The sequence below is a fragment of the Lagenorhynchus albirostris genome, chromosome 2 (assembly GCF_949774975.1).
Source record: "Lagenorhynchus albirostris chromosome 2, mLagAlb1.1, whole genome shotgun sequence".
NCBI classification, from domain to species: domain Eukaryota; kingdom Metazoa; phylum Chordata; class Mammalia; order Artiodactyla; family Delphinidae; genus Lagenorhynchus; species Lagenorhynchus albirostris.
The window spans coordinates 49,200,761-49,222,674 of NC_083096.1; the positions used below are offsets into that span (position 1 = coordinate 49,200,761).

The 21,914-nt window shown below is 35.0% G+C and overlaps 1 protein-coding gene across 2 annotated transcripts in view; it reads right to left on the minus strand.

The window, feature by feature from the left end:
• Positions 1-21,914, minus strand: part of XPR1 (xenotropic and polytropic retrovirus receptor 1) — a 191,070-nt gene that overhangs the window by 69,578 nt on the left and 99,578 nt on the right. For both annotated transcript variants that reach the window (XM_060132192.1, XM_060132200.1), the window contains exon 3: positions 8,982-9,083. In XM_060132192.1, the coding sequence (XP_059988175.1) occupies positions 8,982-9,083 (102 nt within the window). The remainder of the gene's footprint in view (positions 1-8,981; positions 9,084-21,914) is intronic.

Here is a 21,914-nt window from a genome sequence, read left to right on the forward strand (position 1 = left end):
GCATTATGGTGAGTTGTATAATTATTTCTATTATTATTACGTTGTAATATATAATGAAATAAAGTGCACAATAAATGTAATATGCTTGAATCATCCCCAAACCATCCCCTGCCCCCCCAGTCCGTGGAAAAACTGTCTTCTGTGAAACCGGTCCCTGGTGCCAAAAAAGGTTGGGGACCACTGCTATACAGCTTTTAAGTGTTTTGTAGTCTTCCATAATTGTAAGAAATGGAACTATTCACCTATATTCAAATTTCACATTTAAGTCAAAGGGAAAATGAATCTAGGGTTTTTTTAAAATACAAGTTAAGCATTTCTATTGCATATGTGTTTGTCTTATTATCCTCATGATCAAAAACAGTATAGAACTTCTTGGTTCACAGTGCACTTTACATCTCAGCAATTTTTTCATGATGCTCCTAGGCCGAAAAATATACCAAACACTTCTATTAAGTAGTTAGGTTCAAACAACTTAAGTATTTACGTCCCAACCACTTCATAGCTATTTGCAAAAATATTATACACAAATACAAACACATATATAATGAAAGAATGTGAAGGTTTATCCAAAGTCCACTATAAATTATTATGCTAATTAAAAGCCTCAGGTAATTTAGTAAGATCGAAAAGCCAGAATATCCTAAGTAGCATGAATGATCAACTTTTGTTGTTAAAACATTAATACATGAGTTTGCTATTTGTTTAGCTTCCTTAGCCAGAGTTGTCAATACATAAATTTTGTAATTATTTACATCTTTCAGTACAAGGATATTAAAAATGTAAGAAGCCCCAAAAAATGGATAGAAAAAGAACCTGTATGCCAGCAATAAGCCAACAAACAGCCTCTCCATCTGGCAAACTCCTTACTCATTTTACATGGTTAATCATAAATATCATTTTCTATGTAAAATTCTTCTTGTCTAACAACTCTCAGTCACAATTTGAAGCTCCTTCAAGGCTCTCATGGGACTACATATATGCATACATAGAACACTGCATACAATTCTTTGTTTATATTTTTGCTTTATTTACTAACTGTGAGCTCTCTGAGGGCAATGGTTCTATAATCCTCATCTTTTATGATGAACAATTTTTTTACTCTTTTTGTTAAATCCTTTTTTTTTTTTAGATGTTGGGGGTAGAAGTCCATCAATTAATTTATTTATTTTTGCTGTGTTGGGTCTTCGCCTCTATGTGAGGGCTTTCTCCAGTTGTGGCAAGCGGGGGCCACTCTTCGTTGCGGTGTGCGGACCTCTCACTATCGCGGGCTCTCTCGTTGCGGAGCACAAGCTCCAGATGCGCAGGCTCAGTAGTTGTGGCTCACGGGCCTAGTTGCTCCACGGCATGTGGAATCCTCCCAGACCAGGGCTCAAACCCGTGTCCCCTGCATTAGCAAGCAGACTCTCAACCACTGCGCCACCAGGGAAGCCCCTAATATCTTTTCTTCAGGTATGTTCTATATACCATAAAATTCACCCACTGTAAGCATAAAGTTTGCTGATTTTTTAGTAAATCTGTAGAGTTGTACAATCATCACCACAATCCAATTTTAGAACATTTCCATTACCTCATACACTTCTGTCATGGTTGCTGGCTGTTGATCCTCACTCCCACCCCCAGGTAACCACTGATCTGCTTTCTCTGTCTACAGATTTGCCTTTTCTGGACACCTTATATAAAGGAATCATACAATATGTAGTCTTATTTGTCTGTCTGGCTTCTTTAACTTAGCATGATTTTGAGGTTCATTCATTTTGTATGAAACTACTTTTCATTATCAGTAGTTTGTTCCTTTCATTGATGAACTGTTTTTCACTGTATGGATACGCCACATTTTGTTTAAATGTTCATCAGTTCATGGACATTTGGATTGTTTTTAGTCTTTTTACTATATAAATTATGTGGCTATTAACATTCACATACACTTTTTTTGTGTGGACTTTCATCTTTGCAATAGCAGGTTCAATCCATGTTTGCTGAATGAATGAATGAATGGATATGTAGGAAAAAAGTTCTCTCTAGTAATCCAAGTTCCTATGTAGAAATAAGGAAAAATAAAACTTTCAAGGGTATTTTGCTACTTTCTTTAAACTAGTGATTCTCTTCCTTAAGGCACGACTGTCTAGAAGAGCATAATGAAAGAGAATCTCTACGTGGGAGTGTCGAGGATAAAGCATATGTTACTTGAAAAAAAAATTCAATATTACTACAGTTATGGTGTGAGATTTTTTAACTTATCAAAGGGGCATAGGTTTAAAAAGGATGAGAAACACTGCTTTTGACACCAAGTGTCCAAGTCTATTTTGCAATGATACCTCAGTTTTCTAAAGTTAGATCTCCAAAAAGCTCAAATACATGGAACAGCACAGAACCTAAAAAGAGGTATTAAATGTGTATATAAAACTTATTTTGGTCTATGAATGAAAATCTACAAATACAGTTATAAAAAATAAAAATGAATATTCCTAAGCAATTTTATAAATACTGATGAAAACAGCCTATTTTGGCAATAAATTCCAATTTCTATTCATGCCAGTGAATCAAGTCACTCTAAATATGAACAGATTATTATCTTAATAATATTTGTTTAATGCCATAAGCTCTCATACACTGATAATAAAATATTTGATAAAAATTTCCAATAACGATTCAAGACTTTCAACGTACCTATGTGTCCCTCAAAGAGCTAAAAAAAGATTATCAAGATCTTTAGTTTTAACGAGATTTGTATACATATTTTTACTTTTAGAAAAGTTATTTTAGAAATACAAGGTATCTTCAAAATAGCAAAGCTATCATGTTATGCAACTGAAGAACATTTCTTGATAAAGTTAATGTCTTAGAATACTTTTATTGTCTTTCAATGTTATCATCTTTCTGATTCAATTTATGGATTTCACTGTTACCTGAAATACAAAGTAAGTTTATAAGAATGTTGACCCATTATAGGTGATTCAGGATAGTTAATCTTGTTGCATTACATCCTATTTTTGCACGGCTTTTTCTGGAGTTCTTACCTGAAATTCTGACAACCTCAAATACTTAAGTCTAAAACCTCCATGTGTGAAAATAGCATCCTATTCTTCCATTCCACTTTTCTCTCTAATCAATAACACTCCTTATTTTCTTACAACTCCAGCCTCAGCTGACTATTTGTTAGCCTCCTCACCCCCAAATATGTCACGGACTTTAATGCATTACACATCTGGATAGGTTTTTCCCTTGTCCTAGAACACCATACTCCAGCTCTCCCTACTCCCCACACAGCCATTCCCGAACACACTCCTCCAAGAGGATATGGCAAATTTAAACGTTTCCATTTATGCTTCTTCATGTTTGCTTCCACAGTACGTTGTACAACTCTACAATAACAAATATCATAAATTTTTTTAAAGATATAATTAGTAAAGAAATATATTAGATGTACTCTGATATTTTCCATTCTACTATATTCTATTCATATTTTAAAAAAATGTGCTGACCCTGTGGGTCACTTATTGACACTGTGAGTCATTTATTGGGTTGCAACCTAAACTTGTTTAAAAGAACACTAATTTAGATGATAGTCTGCTTTTTTGTGAAGATGCCATCCTAAAAACCTGTTACCCCATGACTATGGGCATTGCCCTGCTTTCAGTCTTAGAAAGAAAGAAACGAAAAGAAAAGCTAGGAGGGAAGGAGGAGGAAAGAAAGAAGAAAAGACAAAGAAAAGGTTGGTTTCCCATGGCTTGTTTTTGTTTTTTTGTTTGGGGTTTTTTTGCGGTACGCAGGCCTCTCACCACTGCGGCTTCTCCCGTTGCAGAGCACAGGCTCCGGACGCGCAGGCTCAGCGGCCATGGCTCACGGGCCCAGCCGCTCCGCGGTATGCGGGATCCCCCCAGACCGGGGCACGAACCCGCGTCCCCTGCATCGGCAGGTGGACTCTCAACCACTGCACCACCAGGGAAGCCCCAATCACTTTTTTAAAGAAAATGAAGAAAGCAACATTTATTGTGCATAGAACGCAAATAATTGTAATTTTAATTTTCATCAGATGTGTTAGAAAGAAAGCAAGCCACTCTAGCTGCTTTAATTCACATCCCCAACTTCCCCTAACCTCCCATCCTTTAATAGCTTTTAAGTAACTTATTCTGGGGACTTCCCTGGTGGTCCAGTGGTTGGGAATACACCTTCCAATGCAGGGGATGTGGGTTCAATCCCTGGTTGGGGAACAAAGATCCTACATGCCGCCCGCATGCCACAACTAGAGAGCCTGCACGCCACAACTACTGAGCCCGCACACTCTGGAGCCCGCACGCCACAACTAGAGAGGAGCCCAGGCACCGCAGCAGAGGATCCCATATGCCACAATGAAGATCCCACATGCCACAACTAAGACCCGATGCAGCCAAATAAATAAATAAATATTAAAAAAAAAAAGTAACTGATTTTGTTGTAATGATGTAGGAAGAAACGCTAAGACAATAGAATTTTAAACAATATTACAAACCTATGGTCACCCTACTTAACTAAATATATTTAATCCACATTTTAACACATGAATAAGCAAAGAACAAAACTAGCCATTAAGTCACAGTTGTGGGTACTAGACACATATAATCACCTGTGAAATGAACATTTAGTATTTCAGTGAGAGAGTTTCTTATGTTTCATTATTATACAGTGCCTCAAATTCAATAAGAATAAAGAAAAGTAAACATATAGCAAGATACTGTATAATAGGATTACAGGAATAACTGTATAATAGGAATAGTTTTGAGTAACTATTACCCAATTGGTCTTACATTTACATGGAGACTGAAAATATTTTACAGCCAAGAAATAAATCTGTTTCTATTACCATTATTTTCCTACTTATGAATAACACTACTGTGATTTCCTACCTTTTCTCCCTCCTTTTTGGTAAAGAAAGGAAAAGCACATAACAGTGTTGTGAGTTCCTAACATAAAAACTGAAGTCAAAAATTAGGACAAACCAGATAAAAACCCTGAAATTATTTCCTTTAGAAACAAAGGAAAAAGCATTTAGATATTTAAAATATTCCAACCAATAAAAAGGGCTTGCCTGTTTTAATTGTGGAATATTAAAAGCAACAGATGTAGTCTAAGAGTTTTTTTTAAATGTAGGTGCATTGGGGCTTCCCTGGTGGTGCAGTGGTTGAGAGTCCACCTGCTGATGCAGGGGACATGGGTTCGTGCCCTGGTCTGGGAAGATCGCACATGCTGCGGAGCAGCTGGGCCCGTGAGCCATGGCCGCTGAGCCGGCGTGTCTGGAGCCTGTGCTCCGCGACGGGAAAGCCCACAAAGGTGAGAGGCCCATGTACCGCAAAAAAAAAAAATGTAGGTGCATAGAAATACTGCTTAGAAGCCAAGTATTTTGAATGGAGGGAGAAAGCAAACTGGTTCGAGAAAAGAGAAAGATGTGACATGAAGTAATTTGTACTCCCAACGGAAAAGGACATTACTGGTCATCATAAAAAAAAGTTTCTAGCACTACAACCTTCAGTTTGTATTGACTGATACCATTTTCAGTGCGAGAAGACACCTGGGAGAACTCTAGGTCCGTGATCAGCAATGTTATCACCAAAAGGATACCTCCTTTAAAAAATTTCCCTCTCTTCCCATGGTCTTCAAATGTTTGAAGATTTTATCTATAAATCTAAATAAATACCTATATCTTATTAGCCAAAAAATATGTCATAAAAAAAGAACAATAAAATAACTTACATTAGGTTTTGTGAAATATTGAAAATAGCTTCTGACTCCTTACATGTGAAATCCCAGAGGGCTGGGAATCAATTTGCTCATTTTACAAGTAAGTACGTAGAGGCCAAGGAAGGTTACATGGTAAACGTTTCCAAAAAAAATAATAAGGTTCAAAAATCTAAAATGTAATTGATAGGTAATAGACTTTTATGAAAATAAATACATCCATATTTTAGTAGTATTCATTCTGTTTTGTTGGTTTAGCTTTTATAGCATTTGGGCAGGGGGTACTTCAAGGTTTCAGTCAATACTATATCTCACCTAAAAAATAACCATTTTTAACTGACCATTAAATAATTTGTGAGATGTAACTGGGTGGAGGTAGGGTTTATAAGATGAACTCACCCCTATATTATTTATAGTTCTTCATGTGCCCTGGTATCTGAGGATTGTAGTATACAAGACAATCTGCCATGGAGAAAGTGGCTAAATAAGGAGAAAAATGACACAATCTAGGACAAGCACCAATTCTACTTCTGTCAATCATGTCTTCATATTACCCATCATTTCCTGACCTGGCAAAAAGTCAGTCTGAAGACTACCAATTTGTACCTACTCCTTGATGACATCAAGAGACATGCCCTAATGGCTCTGCCAATAAGCACAGAGAAAGGAAGTCATTAAATCATAGCCCCCAAATTTTTAATAGCAGAAAGCCTAAAATTATCTTTGAAAAGTAACCAAGTCTAAAATACCATTTTACAAACTGAGGGTTGTAACTCAATATGAGATCATGAAAGCAATTTAGTGTATCATAAATCAGCATTTAAAAAATCAAATAGAAACAATTAGAGAATACAGAATATAAGTAGTAAGAATAAGTATTGTTTCATGAGAAAATATTTTTAATCAAATATATTGCACATACACACATATACAGATGCATGCAAACATATAAAACACACACATCTGTCTGTGTAATGAGGTCATAATTTGTATGTATTTTTTACTGTTAACTCAAAATATATAAAGTATGTATCTGTTCTTAAGAGCAGATATTTTTCTTCGTAAATCAAGAAGCTTTGTCTACTTTTTGTAATCTAATTTATCCAATTAGAGTTGGGTTCAGAGATCCTTCCCAGAACAATCATAGTAAAAGAAAAATGCTAATAAACTTGACCTTTATATTTCTCATTTACAACCTTAGATCATACCCAATAGACTTTTCTCAGTCGAAATACTCTTTCCACTGCAAATGCCTTCCTCTTTTAGTCTCCTCTTCCTCATTCTACATTATATGGCTGCCCTCTCCTCTGTCTACATTGCTGGTTCCTCTTTATCCTCTTACCTCCTAATTGTCGAAATTATTTTTGTCCTTGAACACTGTTAATTCCTTCTGTACATTTTTCCCTTGCTGAAAATCTATGCATTTGCATGGTTTCAAATAATATTTCTGTTTTGTCTCTGCCTTCTAAGTGCTTGTAACATAGTGAAAAGGACGTGCATATATGCTATGCCCTTTCACAGCTCTGTGCCTTTGCATAAACTACTTCCTCTGCCTAGGAAGAAATCCAGCCATAAATGAAAGATGAGAAGGAGAACACAGAGTTAAGATATTTGCTTCCCTTTTTTTCAAGATGAGGTGATCCCATTTATTTATTTTTATTTTTTTTAAATTAATTAATTTATTTATTTTTGGCCGTGTTGGGTCTTTGGTGCTGCGCGTGGGCTTTCTCTAGTTGTGGCGAGTGGGGATTACTCTTCACTGCAGTGACTTCTCTTGTTGCGGAGCACAGGCTCTAGGTGCGCAGGCTTCAGTAGTTGTGGCATGTGGGCTCAGCAGTTGTGGCTTGCGGGCTCTAGAGTGCAGGCTCAGCAGTTGCGGCGCACAGGCTTAGCTGCTCCGCGTCATGTGGGATCTCCCTGGACCAGAGCTCGAACCCACGTCCCCCTGCACTGGCAAGCGGATTCTTAACCACTGCACCACCAGGGAAGTCCTTGCTTCCTTTTTTATTTATTTATTTTCTGTTTAAAGGGAGTGACTTGCTAAGGAAACTAATCCATTGAAAAGGGAAGTTAGAGGAAAGTTATTTTCTTAGAGGAAATAATTTCTGGAACAAAGTCTCCAGGAGCTGAAATTCAGTCAGTAGTTATAGAATTTTCCATAGACTGAAGAGGTATATCTTTTCTACAAATATTGGAGGAAAATAAATAAGGGTAAGAATATCTATAGGTATTTGGTGGGAGGGGAGTGGCACAGATCTGCATAAGTATTACACACCAACAGGAATTGAAGGCCTTTATATTTATTTGTAAAGTAGGAGGTATAATGAACATGATGGGGAAGATGCTTGGGTCAGAGAATTCAAGAGAATGGCATAGGGTTTAGAAAAGCACTTTGAAATATGAAAAAGGGCACTGATCATGATACACAGGCAGCTTTGAGAACATAGTTAAGAATGCAACAATGAATTTACAGTGGTTCAAATTTGTTCTGCTGTGTTTTTTTTTCCCCCGGCTGTCCTAAGCAGCCTGGGGGTAGGCATGAAGAAGGTAAAAGGCTGGACTGGTCCACGGTTGGAGTTTTGCCAGGCAGAGGCAATCAACACAAGGCAATGAGAGTAAAGGGATTAAAAGCTCAAGGACTGATGGAAATGAAAGTAATTCTGGGAGGGGCCTGGTCAAATGGAACAGAATGAGGTAGTCAAAAAAGGTGAGTTCTATGAAATGAAAAAACAGATGTTAAAGGAGTAGGGGAGTAAACATATATAAAAAAACAACAATTTAAAGGGTCAGACATAAATAAATAGAAGTTCTAATATTTTCTTTTCTTCTCAAGAGCATCTTGTAGATGCTACTCTGGAGACCATACCCTAGAGAGACAGATATGAGTGTTCCACACAACGGAAAGGCATAAAAGTGACATAATTAATAAGCTGCAACTGTGTCATTCAGCTCTGAGAGAAATGATAAAACCAAGTTTCTGACTCTTTAATGCTTTGGACTGGGCCACCTGAAGCTCAAGGTATTGAGTCATAATGAGGTCCTGAAATCCTTGCAACTGCAAGAGAACTAGGCAATGACCATATAAGGCTCAAACAGTGAAGTATCAGATGCATTCCTACCTCAGCTAAAGAAAATATCCTTTAATTGCAATACAGTAAGAAAAGCCCCAATTTTAAAATGATCAGAAGTTTCAACAATGACATGGTAGAGTTCCTACTTCCTTAGCAGCAGAAATTGTCTCTTGTATATTGTACCAAACAACTACTTACCTGAATAAAATGTGTTGATTTTGGCAAGTTCTTTTTCACAGGTTTGGAAAAATTTTTCTTCAAACTTGGCAAAATACCTCTTTACTGTGTCCTCATCTGTAACTGAAAGCAAGGAAAACAATATTAAAATTTAGTGTCCAAAGGCCAACTAGGAAAATTATGGAAATAAAAATTTAAATTACTACTTTCTTAGTCTTCGAATGTCAATATATGTATTTCTTTGAAAAAAATGAACTGTGAACTATATTAAGAAAAGGCTAATCAAAGGCCTCTTCACAGGAACACAATTATTTTTTAATTGAATGAAGTTTTCTAAATCTCTACTATAATAAACTTATAGTGGTGGACAAAATACGTGTTCATAAGACTTCAGAAGACACTACTGCAGAGGTGATCAAGGGAAACTAGGTGCTGGGAGGTGAAGTGAGTAGGATTCAGCAGAGAGTAAATAAAGTATCTCAGGATTAAGTACTGCATTCACAAAATGCAACAGATAATGAAGACATGAATATGTAATGTGTTTCTGGAAAAAATGAGTTGATTGTTCTAACTATATTAAATTGCTATCTACTCATTTTTACCTTAGCTGCACCAGACACAGAGAAAGAGATGTAGACTGATAGTTATAAATTAGATATTCCAAACCTTCAGTTGCTGGGTAGGAACATAAATGAGTTAAGTAAGTGGGTAATTGTGCAAGTATGGTGACAAATGGCAACTGACACATTCAGGATAAGTAGTGGTATGGATTCTGGTGAAGCGGAGAGCACAAGTCCATCTAGCTAGTTGCTGCTCAGGTTGTCAGATCTTCCAATTTTTCAGTCAGAAGCCATAAATCTAGGTATTTTAAAAACACTGTGTGGGCCAATCAATATATGTCTTTGCAGGCAGGATCCACTTTGTGAGCTGTCATATAGCATATTGATTTACTGAATCTCGTAGTATAGATACATATAGCTTCAGGAACCCCAAGCCTAAAAAGGGTATGTTTCTTGCCCAAGTAAGCTCTGACTAGACTCCAGATGCTAATCATAATTTAGAACTACCCTATTTCTGGATCTCTGGGGCACTCTAAGCTTGAAATGTCTACAAAAAGTACAGGTTCTTTTACAACCCTCAGATGCTCCAAATCTTAGTGCAATCCTGGAAACCCTTAAATAATTCACCTGTCCAGTAATAAGAGAAACAGTATTTCCCTAAGTAATATGTAACACACATACACACAAACTCATAGTACCAGAGATATTTTAAAGAAAACAAAAGCTTAAAACGAAATTTAAAAAAGCATGTTGAATCTATTCATTTAATTTGAATATACAAATGTAAAAAAAAATAGCACTACTACTTCTCTATTTCCTATGCTTTAGAACTGAACAGCTAATGCAGGATTCTACTGATTGTGCAGTAAAGAAGGGACAGCTACTTTAAGTACCTCATGTAAGCTTAGCAATTTAGGTACAATAAAGGCTATAATTGCCCAAGGCCAGTGAGAATTATTTTTCCAAACCATAAAGCAGCAAAGCTTTTTTAAAGCTGACCTTGAGTTAAAGATGCTCCATGGTAACATATGCTGCTCTTGTTTTTTGGTGGCAGGGTGGGGCTGGGGGACCACGCTGTGTGGCTTGCAGGATCTTCGTTCCCAGACCAGGGATTGAACTCAGGCCCCCACAGAGAAAGCACAGAGTCCTAACAACTGGACAGCCAGGAAATTCTCCAGATGCTGCTCTTATAATACATCTGGTTCTAGTTGATATAGAATAAGAGTAAATCTTACTCTACTTTACCTACTCTTTTTTTTTTTAATTTTAATTTTGTTCTCTATTGTATTGTTAGAGAAGAAAACCCCAAAGCAAAAAGTGGGCTTGGTCATATTTACTTTGTTTCCCTATTAACAGACAACTTTCATTACCATAAAATGATGGAAATAAAGAAAGTTGTCTCTCAAAGTGATTTAAATGTAGTTTCTGTTTAAAAAATAATTTTGCAGGGGAGGAATAAATTAGGAGTATGGGCTTAACAGATACACACTACTATATATAAAATAGATAAACAACAAAGATTTACTGTATAGCACAGGGAACTATATTCAATATCTTGTAATAACCTATAATGGAAAAGAATCTGAAAAAGAATATACGCATATATAACTAAATTACTTTGCTGTATACCTGAGAGTAACACAGTATTGTAAATTAACTATATACTTCAATTAAAAAAATAATTTTAACATATATGAATGTTTCTATATGACGTTGCATATTCAGCAACATCAACTATTCAAAATATTACTAAGAACCTAGAAACAACAAAAAATCTAAGCCTCTGAGAAACTAAAACGCGTGCAATAAATTTTATGTATTAAAGCATGAACATTCTACCCACGAATCAATGTCATATTAATTCTTCATTTCCTCGATCTAGAGACTATTTTATCTAAAATACCAGCAGTCTGTTATCTAGTTTTCTAGTTCACATATAACTTAATAGCCACAAATCAGAAGAGGGTAGAGTAAGATTACAGCAACACTAAGTAATAGCAAACAGAGAGAGAGGAGGAAAAAAACTATAGATAAAAGTAGCAAGAATAGCTGTGTAAAATAAATTAAATGAAGGAAAATGTTCTTGTCATCTCAGATTTCAAAAGACACAGTAATCTACTGTAATTAGAAGTACACTATTGGTAAAGAAATTAGGAAAACACAACAAAAAGAAGAGAATAGAGTCCAGAAATAGATCGGCATAACACAAATTTAGATTGAGGTAAAATGGTATCAAATCAGTAAGAATGGACTACATAGCAAGTAAGGTTGGGTGAACTGGCTACCCACTTAAATAAACTCCAAATGGAGTTAAAGAAACATAAAATACTACAAAAAATTAAATAACTCTACATGAAGAAGCTTCCTACACAGTACACAAAACAGAGAGGATAAAGAGAATGACTGACATTCTCACAAAATGAAAAATCTCCATATCAAAAGATACCACAAGCAAAGTTAAGATGAACAACAGACAGGGAAAACATACCTGCAACATTTAAAATAATTCACATGCAAAATATATTTTACAAAACTCTTACAAATCAATATTAAAAAGATACTCCATAAGAAAGATGGGTAAACTAGAGAAATTTATGGAAAAATATACAGTGTACAAGTGAAAGGATGTTCAACATTCCAGATATCAGATAAATGCAACTTTAAAACAATGAAAATATAATTTTTCAACCATTGGATTGGAAGCAATTTTAAAATAGTGGTATTATCTTGGCAGTGGTGAAAGTAAATGAACACTATCACTCCCTGTTGGTGGAATGTAAATCTGTAAAGCCTTTTAGGAAGACAGTAACTATCAAAATTTTCAATGTGTTTAATCCCACATGTAGGAAGTATATTCTAAAGGAATCTCTGCACATTACTTTTAATAGTGATAAAGAAAACAAAGTGATATCCAACAAAAGGGGAACAGTTACATAAATTACAATAACATTATATAACACCATGCAGCCATTTTAAATATGATATGCATATATCTTGGTATTTATGAAAATCCCAAGACATAATGCTGAGGAAAAAATTTAAATAACAGAATATATACAGTATGATCTCATTTATGAAAAAATATAAATTAATATTCATATGTACATTCATAGAAAGAAGATTAGAAGGATGCATACTAAACTGTTAATTGTGGTTAACTCCTTTGAAAGAGGAGTAAGTATGAGAGGGATTCTCACATTTTACTGTCTACACTTATTATGTTGTATTTATTGTATCCATTACAATGAAATGTATTTATGAAGGATAAACTTTATTGTATAAATAAAAGGTATTATTAACTGGAAGAAAAAAGAAACATGTCACTCAATTCTTTAAATTATACCTAACCAGCATAGCTAGTTTAAAAGAATATAGTAAAAACCTAACCAGCATAGCTTGTTGAAAAAAATATCTATGTCAGAATTTAGAGGTACATAAAATGACTAAGACTTTCACTTCAGTAATGAGTTGGTAGAATGCTGATTTACAGAACATGAATTTCTATTATAAGATGCTTCCTAAAACCTATCTGCTGAATAATATTAGAAATCAGTAACTAAATTGAAGGAACAGAGAATTTCAGCATTCAGAAATCAACTCGTCCAAGTTTCTTGTTGTATAGGTGAGGAAATATAGGTGTAGAGAGCCTAGATAATGTAAGGGTTTTTTTTCACCCCCTCCAGCAACAATGTAAGTTTTACAGAGACTAACTGTACTTTCTTATTGTAAAATAAAGAATATCAAAGTGACTACAATGTGTTACGTGGGTGTTATGAACTGAATTGTGCTCTCCACGCAAATTATCCCAGTATGACTGGATATGGAGATAGGACACTGAGGAGGTAATTAAGGTTAAATGAGGTCATAAGGGTGGGGCTTTATTCCAAAAGGACTCCTGTCCTTATAAGAAGAGGAAGAGACATCAGAGATGTCCCTCTCCCTCCCTCCCCACCTCTCTCCCCTGCACGTGCACACAGAGTAAAGGCCATGTGAGAAACAGCGAAAAGGCCCTCTGCAAGCCAGGAAGGGCCTTACCAGAAGAGCTGGTACCTTGATCTTGCATTCAAGCCTCTAGAACTTTAAGAACATAAATTTCTGTTGTTTAAGGCCCCCAGTCTTTGGTATTCTGTTATGGTAGCCCGTGCAGACTAATACAACGAATCTAACATGTCCTAATGTCAATTAGTCACAAAACTATTAACTCAATAATTAGTCACAAAAGACTAAACTCAGTTCAAAGAAAGCTGTTGTAAATAAGTGCAAATCTTAGCAAGATATATCAACAAATATAAGATTAGCATCAAGAGGAAAAAAAAAGGAAGACAAAGGGGTGAGAAAAAACACAGAATTGGCAAAGAATGACTCAGAGAGCACTGCTGTAAAGAACCCTTTGCTCTTAGTTAAATAAATATTAATTCATTCAGTTATACTAAAGAGAGAGAGAGAGGAGGGAGAGAGAGAATGAGTGAGAGATTTCTTTGTCATTTCTGTTATGGTCTTATCTTTACCTTGCATTTATGGATGAGTACTAATCAAGGTAAAATATTCCTACTGCATAGCAACCACCATCAAGTGCTTTTTACAGCAATTTTCAGGAATATTTTTATTTTTTACCATGTCATCTTATTTTCACATGCCATCTCTCAAAAACCAATTCTTTAAAACCACTAGTAACTGCTTCAAATATCTTATATGTTCCATTCACATTTTTATTACTATCAATACTTTCAAGTTTCTTAATTTCCAGATCTGTGAGAGACTGAAGGTAAGAATTATCTTTTTTTCTTTACAGATCCTATGCCCAACATAATGTCTGGTACATAGTATGTGCTCCATACATTACTTTTTTTAACTGTAAAAATGAAACATATTTGTTTCATAATAATTTTGAGAAAATTATGATTCTTTATTAAAGTTTAAAAAGACAAAACTCCAACAATTAAATATTTGTACACAAAGGAATGAAGTTGCACCCCCACCTCACATCATATACAAAAACTGAATGGATCAAAGATTTAAATATAAATTGGAAAGTATTAAAAGTCTCAAAGGAAAACAGGCATAAATCTTCATGTCCTTAGATGAGGCAATGGTTTCTTAGATAAAACACCTAAAGCATAAGTGATAAAAGAAAATATTGATTAAATTGGAGTTCATCAAAATTAAAAACTTTTGTGTATAAAAGGGCACTATCAATAAAGTGAAGAGACAACCACACAATGGGAGAAAATATGTGCAAATCATATGTCAGATAAGAACCTAATACCCAGCATACATAAAGAACTCTTAAAACTCAACAATTAAAAGACAAAGAACCCAATTAAAAAATGGGCAAAGGATCTGAATAGACATTTCTCAAAAAAAGATATACAAATGACCAATAGCACATTCCAACATCATCAGTCATTGGGGAAATGCAAATCAAAACAAAAATGCCACTTCATACCCAGGAGGATGGCTATAATAAAAGACAATATTAAGTGTTGGCAAGGGTGAAGAGAAATTGGAACCCTCATATACTGCTGGTAGGAATGTAAAATGGTGTAGGCACTTGGGAAAACAGTCTGGGAGTTCCTCATAAAATTAAATATAGAGCTACCATATGATCCAGCAATTCCACTTCTAGGTATATACCCAAGAGAAGTGAAAACAAAAACTTATACATGAATGCCCATGGCAGCATTATTCATAATAGCCAAAAAGTGGAAACAATCCAAGTGTCTAGCAACTGATGAATGGATACACAAAACATGGCATATCCATATAAAAAAATATTATTCAGCCATAAGATAGAATGTAGCAGTATTTCATGCTACAGCATGGATGAACCTTGAAAATATTATGCAAAGGAAAAGAAGCTAGACACTAAAGACCACATATTATAAAATTCCACTTATATGGTATGTCCAGAACAGGCAAATCCATAAAGACAGAAAGTAGACTAGTGGTTGGCAGGGGCTGGGGGAAGGGGGGATGGGGAGTGATGAAAATGCCTTGGAATTAGATAGTGGTGATGGTTGTGCAAGCTTGTGAATATATTAGAATATATTAGAAACCACTAAATTACACACTTTCGACGGGTGAAATTTTATGGTATCTGAATTATATCTCAATAAAAATAATTTAACTCCAAGGTTAACCCTATAAAAGAAACACACTGATAAATTAAAGCATATTTATTTATTTATTCAACAAATAATTATTGTGCCTGTTAGATGACAGGCTCTGTGCTAAATGCTAAATATATAATGATGAACAAGACAGATGTGGTTCCTGCCCTCACAGAGTTTGCATTCTAATGACTAAGGCAGAAAAAAAAAATCCACACAAATAAACAAATAATTACAAACTGTAAAGTATTGTGAAGGCAACAAACAGGGTATTGAAATAGAAGGTAGGTATTGGGATGGATGACTATCCTTTTTGGCAGGGTAAGAGATGGTCAGAAAAGACCTCTCCATAGGAGATGACATTTAATCTGAAACCTGAACCTAAAAGATAAGGAAGAGCAAGGGCAAAATGATTACCAACAGAAGGAACAGCACATTAGGAAAGAAACTCGGGTGCCTGAGGACCTGAAAGCAGGTCACAATGGGACTGACAGCATGATGTGATAGGAAATAAGGTTAGGGAAGTAGGCAAAGGCCTTTACATGCAGGAAGGCCACGTTAAGGAGTCTGAATTTTATTCAAAGTGCAATGGAAAGTTTTGAAGAGTTTTAAGGGGGAGTCTAAAAAAGTAGAAGAAAAAGGTAGAATTAGTTTAGCTTTCCTAAAAGATAATTTAAAATAGCATTTCCCAGGACACTAGGTATGCAGATGAAGGAAAAGAAGGAGAAGAATTTCAAGGAATTCAAATAAGTTTGGAAATATGAGTCTAGAGTTAAACTGATCCCTTTAATGTAGTAGTTCTCAACTGGGGATGATTTTGTCTCCTGGGGGTCATCTGGCAATGTCTGGAGGCATTTTTGGTTGTCAAAACTGAGAGGGTGTTACTGGAGTCTAGTGGATAGAGGCCATGGATGCTGCTAAACACCCTATAATACTCAGTATATCATCTTCTCTCTCCCCTTTTCCTCAACAAAGAATTATCCAACCCAAAATGTCACCGTCACCAAAGGTGAGAAAACTTTGCCTTAAGGCAAAAGAAGTTTTACTATGCTAACAAACATTGTTATTATTCTTCAAGAAGGAGAAGTAGTATACTGTGTTTCTAAAGTTATTTACAAGAACACAATCCTTCTTGGGGGTGGAGGGGGAATGGCTGGGGGAGGATGGGGAAGGGGGTGAAGAATATCTATTACAATTTCCAGTAATATGGTTCTGTGGTTGAGAGGCACGAACTTTAACATTACCACCATCTCTTTGCATTTTTATTACACTCCATATGCAATAGTTTCTATGGCTTCTTAGTTTCTCAGAAACTACACATAAATGAAGACAGCTGATAAATAAAAATTAACATGTGACTAGGTTCCATCAAATATAGGAAGAACATTTAGCACTATTGGTTTCATGCTTTTAAGAAAAAAAAAGGTGTTCTGAGTTTTTTTTTTTAAAGTGTGTTTTACAAATTAGGAATAAATAACTTGAAATTCTATTTTTTCCCAAATGCTACTTCATCAACAGATGGGTAAGTTATATAAAGCATATGGCAAAGAAGATTTCAAACACTGAAATGTTACTCTAAAATCATTGGTGAAGTAGAAACAGAACTAATCGGGCATCATTCATTCAACAAGCATTAAGTTCCTTGCATGTACCAGGCAACGAGGCAGGTGCTAGGGATATAATGATAAGCAAAATACACATAAACTCTGCCCTCACTCTACCCAAGGAAACAGACTTTAATCAAATACTCACACAAATATACAAAGTGTAGTATGGGTTTTGAAGAAAAAAGTAAAGATGAGAAAAAAACAGCAGTGGGACCAATCTAGTCTGCAAGGACTGGGGGAGGGGCAGTGTGGGAGTCTCTGAAAGTGTCATTTGAGATGAAATCTGACAGATAAGTAAGCATTCGCTAGAGCAGTAGAAGCACTCCAAGCACCAGGAACAGCATATAACATGATACTGTAAAAAGAAACGAGCATGGTACTTTTGAGAAACTGAAGAGGCCTGTGTGACTGGAATCCAGGGAGCAAAGGGGACAGTGGTGGCAGTTAAGGCTAGACAGGCAAGCAAGAGGCCTGATCAGTCAGGCCTTGCAGATCAAAGGACTAGCCTTCTTCCTATGACCAATGAGACATCTTTGAAGGATTTTAAGCAGAGGAATAATTGTGATCAGATATGGTTTGTAAATGAGGTGATGTGGGGAGACTAATCAGATCTAGTACAGTAGGTATCAGATGAGAGATCATGATTGCCTGAACAAGGGTGAGGGCACTGGAGCCTGAGAAGAAGTACAGAAACTCAGTAGAGATACTGGAGATAAAATCTATAGGTTTTACTGACAGATTGGATATGGTTCTGTTGCGTACTCCCTGTGTTAGCTTGAGTAAGTGACTCTCTGGCTCTGTGTTTTCTCTTTGACAAATGAGGGCATTTCAATAGGAAATCTCTAAGTCATCCTCAAGTTCCAAATTTCATATTCTGCAATTAAAGTTGTTAATTTCTGCAAAATGATTCTGAATCCCACTAAGCTGAAGTGGTCCTAAACAAGATTTTCTGAGCTACCTTGACATTTCATCATATAAGATCTAACTAAATGTGCTCTTTAAATAGTCCTGGTAGAACAACAACAAAAAATTCTTTTAATAATTAGTGACATATAATTGAGATGAAATTAATCTCATTAGCACTAGCTTTGATATAATTGGAACTATTTATCAGCCCCAATGAATGCTTACCTAATGTCTGCTAGTCAAAAAACACCAATATATGAAATAGCAATAAATAATTCCAACAAGGGCATAATTCAGTGGTAAAGCAAAACTTTTGAAAAACTATCTTGAATATTTTAAAGCTATGACGAAAGACTTTGAACACATTTAAATAGTTATAAACAATGAAATTTGTGATGCATTATAATTATTTGCATTTTAAATTAATATGACATTGTTTTAAATATAGCTAATGGAATTTAAATGCCATAGCAATATGATAACTGTCATCCATTCATAATCAAAAACTTTTATATCATTTCATTTTCTTCTTGAACTTGTATTTCCATTCTATTTAGATTACAAAATTTATTCTAATATATTTTTGGATTTGAAAGTCATTTATTGATTATCTTATTATAGTTCCTAGCCGTTAAATGTATATAAATGAAAATTTAAATACAAAAACTTTCTGAACCATAAAGCTCAAATATTAAAATTTCTTCTGGATTGGGCTATTATTACTATTATTAGAACATACTACATCAATACAACATAAACATGTAATAAGCTTGGTAAATATGAGATATAAAAAGTAAAATGTTATTGGCAATTGGCAAATAAATTTCACCTTTAATTGGATAAAGCTTTTTCTCCCAATTAGTTCACATATCCATTGATAAATGTTACTTCATTGCTAGAAAGATAAATATTACATTATTTGCTAAAATGATGAATATTACATTATTTGCTAGAATATTAAGAATATTGTAGAGTGAGACAATTAAGAGGCATTGCTATCCTTATTCTTCATTTTATAGATGTAAGTTCTGAGAAATCTTGTTCACATAAATAAGTAGACTGGAATAAAAGTATGCTGTAGCAATGTCAATTCTTTGAACTCCTTCCAAGTATTTTCCAAAAACTGCATAGGGATCTATTGTTAAAAATTAGTTTTAATAATATATAAGGTAACAAATAAGTCATTCTTCAATTTCAGTGAAAACAATTTGAGTTCAAAAAGATTTGTTTCCCTGTTAATCACTCACTTTCTCAACATCTACACCATTTGAATAGTTCAGACTATTCCTTTGTTTGGGGGCCAGAGAGGCTATTCAGATTTAATAATAAACAAGCCTTTCTTTTATAAAATCAGAGAAAGACCATTTGAAAGAGAAATCCTGGACAACTGCCTGGCAATTACTTAGGCAAATCAATTTCAGGAATTAGTATATATGGAAGATCTAGAAATGGATTCCCCTAAAAGACAATAAAAAATAACTTTTTTCCAGCACTGTTCCTTCATTTAACCAATATGACAAAATGCTAATTTGTATATAGATAATATTTTTAAGAGAATTATCTATTCTTTACTGAATGACTTCCATTTGCTAATTCTGTTAGCCTAATTATTTCACATAACTAGAAAGTATATGCCATTATTTAAAGCCACTTTATTAATCAAATCTATGTAGTTTAAATCTACCTTTAGCTGAATTATTACTAATCATAGTTTTTTCACTTCTGTAAAGCAACAAACAGGTCATATGTATTATTAAGACTGGGTTTACTATAAACAAACCAAATACAAGATATCTGATGATTGATGATTACCTGAGAAGTATTAGTTTAACTGAATTTTCAGTCTTCTTTTTTTTTTACAAAGATGAATACAAGAACAAACCATAAGAATTATAACCACTCTGGTTACTTATTCCAAGAATAAAGCTTTCAAAGAACGACAGTTATGTAGCTATCTCATTTCCCTCTGATGTGGCAGGCAGGTAGCTAAAGATAGAATGCATTTATAATGACATAACATCAATATTCCAGTTAGATATAAAAAGCTAGGCCACACAGCTTTCTAACAAAAAATCATTGAAAAATCAAGTATGTTGTACTCTTTGTTAATCTTTTAAGATCCGTAAATTACATCTTTGTTGAAAAGCTTCCCTAATATTCCCAAATTTTATTCTGATTTCATAGCAACATATCAACTAAAAAAAATTAAACTCTTAGCTGCAATTAACTCAAAGCCAGAATTTTATATGCTTCCCTCCTCCTCTATATTCTGAGACTGTTTAGTATTCTTCAAATTAGAGCAGAAAAATAGCCACTGATAAAGACTATTCCAATGACTGATAGAAAATTTTTTAAAAATGCATTCCAGAATCACACTAAGATGAGATAACAAAGGAAAAGTATATAAAGCAATTAAATTAAGGAAATAAACTGGCTGCTAAAATCAATTTTTTAAAAAGCTTAGTGATTTTATATGTTTAAATAGAAGGCTTGGTAATGGAAGGTGGTAAAGTTTCTATTTTCTTGAGGAGAAAAGAACATATTCAATTCAATTAAAGAAACATCCCTTACCTAATTTCTGATCCAAAAATCACAGTTTGGGCTCTTAATTACATATAGATAAATTTACCACCTAAACAACTAAAGCATACTTTATAGCTGCATCTGTCTTAAAAGAAAACATGGATTGAGGGTTCTAGTCCAAGACGGCAACATAGACAACTCTTGAATTCACCTCCTCCCACAGACACACTGAATCTATAGCTACTCACAGAGCAATTTCCTCTGAAAGAAATCCAGAAACTAGTTGAGTGACTCTCACATACCAAGTGAAGGAGAAAATGCCCACATCACCCACTTGAAATCGTTAGGAAAGGCTGAGACACACTCTCGCCATAAACCCCACCCCTGGTCAAGCACCAGACAATGGGGAGGGAACTCCCAACTCCAATTCCCAGCTTCACCCAGAGGAGAGAAGGGGTTGGACCCCACATCTAAGGGAGAAATAGAAAGCAATACAATAACAGTAGGGTACTTCAATAACTCACTTCCAACAATGCACAGGTCATCCAGACAGAACATCAAGAAGGAAACATTGGATTTGAACAAGTCAAACCAGACTTACAGAACATCCCATCCAACAGCAGCAGAATACAGGCATACCTCATTTTAGCTCTACTGCACTTTGCAGATAGTTCATTTTTACAAATTGAAAGTTTGTGGCAACCTTGCATTGAGCAAGTCTATTGGTGCCATTTTTCCAACAGCATTTGCTCACTTCATGTTTCTGTGTCACATTTTGGTAATTCTCACAATATTTCAAACTTTTTCAGTATTATTATATTTGTTACGGTGATCTGTGATGTTTGATGTTACTGTTGTAATTGTTTTGGGGCACTATGAACCGCACCCATATAAGACAGCAAATTTTACCATTAAATGTTGTGTATATGGTTTGCAGGGCAGAAACAGATACAGATGTAGAGAACAAACGTATGGACGCCAAGTGGGGAAAGTGGCGGGGGTGGGGGGTGGTGGTGGGATGAACTGGGAGATTGGGATTGACATGTATACACTGATGTGTATAAAATGGATAACTAATAAGAACCTGCTGTATAAAAAATAAATTAAATTTAATTAAAAAAAAATGTTGCTTGTGTTCTGACTGCTCAAGCAACTGGCTGTTCCCCAGTCTCTCTCCTTCTCCTCAGGCTGTGCTATTCCCTGAGACACAACCATGTTGAAAATATGCCAATTAATAACCCTACAATG